Genomic DNA, 4,659 nt, shown 5'->3' on the forward strand with positions numbered 1-4,659 from the left:
AGAGCCTGTTTGTGCTGTTCTCTGAAGGGAGTAGTACACACCGTTGTAAGAAATCTTCAGTTTTTTGGCAATTTCTCGCATGGAATAGCCTTCATTTCTAAGAACAAGAATAGACTGTCGAGTTTCACATGAAAGTTCTCTTTTTCTGGCCATTTTGAGCATTTAATCGACCCCACAAATGTGATGCTCCAGATACTCAACCTGCTCAAAGGAAGGTCAGTTTTATAGTTTCTCTAACCAGCTAAACTGTTTTCAGCTGTGCTAACATGATTGCACAAGGGTTTTCTAATCATCCATTAGCCTTCTCATGCAATGAGCAAACACATTGTACCATTAGAACACTGGAGTGATAGTTGCTGGAAATGGGCCTCTATGCACCAATGTAGATATTGCACCAAAATACAGACATTTGCAGCTAGAATAGTCGTTTACCACATTAGCAATGTATAAAGTGTATTTCTGATTAGTTTAAAGTTATCTTCATTGAGAAAAACAGTGCTTTTCTTTCAAAAATAAGGAAATTTCTAAGTGACCCCAAACTTTTGAACGGTAGTGTATATATAGACACTGAGACTGAGGTATCGCTCAAGCGCCATCTCAACTATCTAAAAAGCAGCAGCGCCATCGTGTAGTCAGATGAGCACCATAGCGGACAGTGACAGCAGGAGGCGGAGGGGGGCAGACCGGATCTCTCATGAGGGAAGAGGCCAGGGACAGGCAGCCAGCCCCGGCGTCTCCTCTCTCACTTCACCTGTATTAACCTTAAGTGCAAGCCTCGTAGCCCGAGCAGGGGGCTGTGTCAGTGTTCGTAGGATGTCCCGACATGAAGGTGAGTAAACACTGGACCGCAGCAGCAGTGAGCGGCTCGGGATTTCTAATGAAAACGCCGTCAAAGCAGCGACAGCTAACCAGAGCTGGCCGATGGGTTCTTGTTTTGCAGCTTCGTGTTAGCTGGCGTCAGCAGCGAGGTTGCAGTTCTGTCTGCGTGTTTTCGTTTAAATGGAGTCGCTGCTAATGGCTGCATCTAAATTATAATGTGGTGCAGGCAGTGTCGCAATGGACTTATGCGCATTTCATAAAAATGCACATCAGAGTAAAAGCCTAGTAAGCGTCAGCTAAATGTGCTAACTAGCCTGCGTGCTAACAGCTGATAGGCTGTAGGAGAGCGAGCACCGGGCTGAGTGAAGGGGGAGTGCCGAGATCAGGGAAACACACCGGAGAGCAGCTCAGAGGAATTCCAGACTCTGTCGTGGATCAAATCTAAACGTGTCATATCGTTAATATTAAAGTTAGCGTGAGTTGTACCGCCCCGAAGTCAACACTTGAATCACAGTTTATGCAGCTCACAATCAGCAGACCAACATTCACCTCGTCCTTGTGGCCAACCTTGTTGTTGGGCTGGAAGTTTGCTGTTGGAATCACGTAGAACCCGGTGTATGTTCATCCACTCACTCCCCTTTGTAAAGTCAGCTTAGTTTTATCAGCCTCTTTGCAAATGGCTAACCGGCTCATTACCGCCTTCCCACCCTCCACACAATTGATGTTTGTTTTAATATTGTAACTGGCCAACATCTAAGGTTCCTCAGGCCTAAGCGGCCTTTATATTCCAGGTTTGTGTTGTTGTCAACTTCGTCTTGGGTAGTGATCAAGATTTGTTACCTTGCCAACACTGTGTGGTTCCTGTTGTTGCTGTCATTTACGTTGGTGCTACTGCCCAGCACAGCAGCCTCCCATTGGCTGTGAGCTTCCAAGGCTCGCCACTAAATATGAGGAAGTGCCGACAGTCCGCTGACATACTTTACACACCGTGGTGGCCCGACTGTCCAAGTCAATCAAGATAGCATAGAGTTCAAAACATAGGGTACCGTTTTCCCCATGTTACACTCGAGGTGACAGCCTTCACACAGAGCTGTGGGATGGCTGTAATGGGACAGGGACACATTTGTCAGTAGTCTACAGCAGTGACATCATATGTATGGCGTTATAGCACCAATTGACTTAACAGTGTAGCTTAGCTTGATTAAAAAATAAATAATATATATATAATAAAACACATTTTTTCAACATTTCTCACTCCGTCATCATTGTTAAAAATGTCATGACCAATTTTTCGCGTAGCAGGATCCAATATTTTTGACTAGCACAGGGTCAAATAAATTACTTAAACTTCATACAAATGTAAGTCTTGTGTAGATGACCAATGTTGTGTTGCAATCAATGAACTTTAACTCTCAAACTCTATGTATATAACATTTTTATTTATTTTAAATTGATTACAACACTCCTCCATTGCCGTTATGACTCCTTCACAAAATATTTTTTTCTTGAGAGACTGTCAATTTGCCACAGGGTCTATGAAGAAGAAACCTCCAATTTAGTGCCAAACCGCTGTAGTTGTAAGTAGGGATGTCTGATATTAAGTTTTCGCCGATATGCCGAGTTTAGAACGAGTTACTGCAACTGTGTTTCAATAAAAGTTCTTCAGAGCGCTGAGGCATCTCACTGATCCGTCGCTGGGGCATTAAACTGTTTTTTAGAGCAGTCATCATTTCGCAAAACCCAGGCATTGCGTTATTGGGTTTTCATTATCGGAGGAAAAAACGATAACGATTCTTACAGATATTAAAAAATGTGCTAATATTGCGCAGATAATATCAGTTGGCCAATATTATCGGTTGGCCAATGTTATCAGTTGGCTGATATTATCGGACATCCCTTTTTGTAAGTTTTGTAAGTTATTTAATTCATTTGTAGAGGGAGATTAAATTCTTAAGGATTTTTCCATTAGTGAACTGACAACAGCTACAGCTGCTATGTCAGACTTGAAACTTAGTGTACGATCTGAGGGTCAACTAAGATTACTCTGCAGCCTGATCCGTTTGTCCCCATCCTCTGAGCTCCATTCTGCTGCAGACGTGTTCCACCACGTGTTTTTCATGCGTCTTCCTGTATATTTAGATGTAAAATATACAACTTTTAAACGTTGATCAAATGTTGAAATTAGATCTTTTATCCGTGTGACCTGTGTTCTCTCCTGTCCGTCAGGCGTGAGCTGTGACGCGTGTTTAAAAGGCAACTTCAGAGGTCGACGATACAAATGTTTAATATGCTACGACTACGACCTGTGTGCATCGTGCTACGAGAGCGGTGCGACGACAACTAGACACACGACAGAGCATCCCATGCAGTGCATGTTAACCCGAGTTGAGTTTGGTGAGTACAGTGTCTGTGTATCAGTGATAGTATTATTATTATTATTATTGTTGTTGTTTTTGATCACAGGACACCTTTTAGAAATAACTTAGAAAACATTAGCGTTCGCTTCAGCGTTTTGCTAATTTGCGTGCTGGCTGTTGTAGCAGAGACAATCCACAGATTTCTCTCGCTGATGAAAATAAAGAACATATTAAAACACATACCCAGCTCTGGTGTTCAGTGTTATACAGATGGAAGCAGGGGCTGATTTTTAGAAAGACAACAAAAATGTTAAAATACATACCCATAAATTAGTTTTGACCAGTGGAAAGACAATTCTTCAGTGGTAAAATGTTGCTGTTTTTTTTTGGCCCCTGCGATTAAAAAAAAAACACAAAGAAGAAATAGGTTTTTTTTCCTCTGGACTCAACTTCACACTAATGCAGGCGGCAACAAAAGCTGATAAAAAAAAAAAATCCCTGAATAAGTGTGGATTCGACACATCAGCGCAGTTAAAAACAGCCTTCGATTACAGATTCCTCCTGACCAGCAGACTGGAGCTGTAGTTTTCTTTTCTGCTGGCGCCTGCTCCTGATCCCTGACAGAACTTCTCCCCACGGACTGAGCAGTGATTGATGTGACGTGGATGTTTTTCACACTCTCTTATTGTGATTTTGGCTTAGGTTTGTGGACAACAGCAAGAATAAAATATCAGTCTGACTACAGCTGTAGATATTTACTGGTGAACGTCATTTCTAGTACTACTTCAAATGATATTAACTTTGTGTGTGCGTTGCATTTGTTTTTAATGATCAGTTCTAGTATTAAGTGTAGTGGTTAGCAATGTGACATCTGTTAATGTTGGCCTTTCACACTCGGGACACACTGTAACTGTGGGAAAAAGAAAACGCCAGAATGTGTGAGATCACAGGAGATTTTAATTATTATTATTATTCTAATTCAAAGTCAGAAAAGTCATGTGGACCATAAGTGTTAAAGTATAAACATTTACATCAATACCAATAATAACAGCAAAGTAAATACAATGGACAATGAGATGGTATATGGTAACCTGATATATGCAGAGCAGATTTCACAAAATAATACATTTTGACGACTCTAATGTAACTCATATTCAAACAGACTGCATCCCACTTGTCTTCCAGACCTGTACTACGGTGGAGAGCCGTTCTCAGTGGAGCAGCCCCAGGCCTTTACATGTCCCTACTGTGGCAGAATGGGCTTCACAGAGATTTCGCTGCAGGAACACGTGGCAGCTGAGCACACGGAGACCTCCACAGAAGTGGTACGTTGACGCTTGTGCTCAAATTCTGTGTTGTCTTTCCAAACAATCCTGGTGGGTTATTTTTTTTTGTCAGCCGAACAAATCAACTCAGTGACAGTACTTTACACACACACACACACACACACACACACACACAAACATAAACACACACACACACA

At 42.0% G+C, this 4,659-nt stretch overlaps 1 protein-coding gene across 1 annotated transcript in view; it reads left to right on the forward strand.

The window, feature by feature from the left end:
- The first annotated feature begins 7 nt into the window (after positions 1-7).
- The window catches only part of LOC103396998 (E3 ubiquitin-protein ligase KCMF1-like), a 30,467-nt gene continuing 25,815 nt past the window's right edge, over positions 8-4,659 (forward strand). The window contains exons 1-3 of the mRNA XM_008335244.3: positions 8-829; positions 3,046-3,213; positions 4,362-4,501. Coding sequence (XP_008333466.2) covers positions 637-829; positions 3,046-3,213; positions 4,362-4,501 — 501 coding nt within the window. The 5' untranslated portion in view covers positions 8-636. The remainder of the gene's footprint in view (positions 830-3,045; positions 3,214-4,361; positions 4,502-4,659) is intronic.

This window comes from Cynoglossus semilaevis, chromosome W (assembly GCF_000523025.1).
Source record: "Cynoglossus semilaevis isolate Cse_v1.0 chromosome W, Cse_v1.0, whole genome shotgun sequence".
Classification (NCBI taxonomy): Eukaryota; Metazoa; Chordata; class Actinopteri; order Pleuronectiformes; family Cynoglossidae; genus Cynoglossus; species Cynoglossus semilaevis.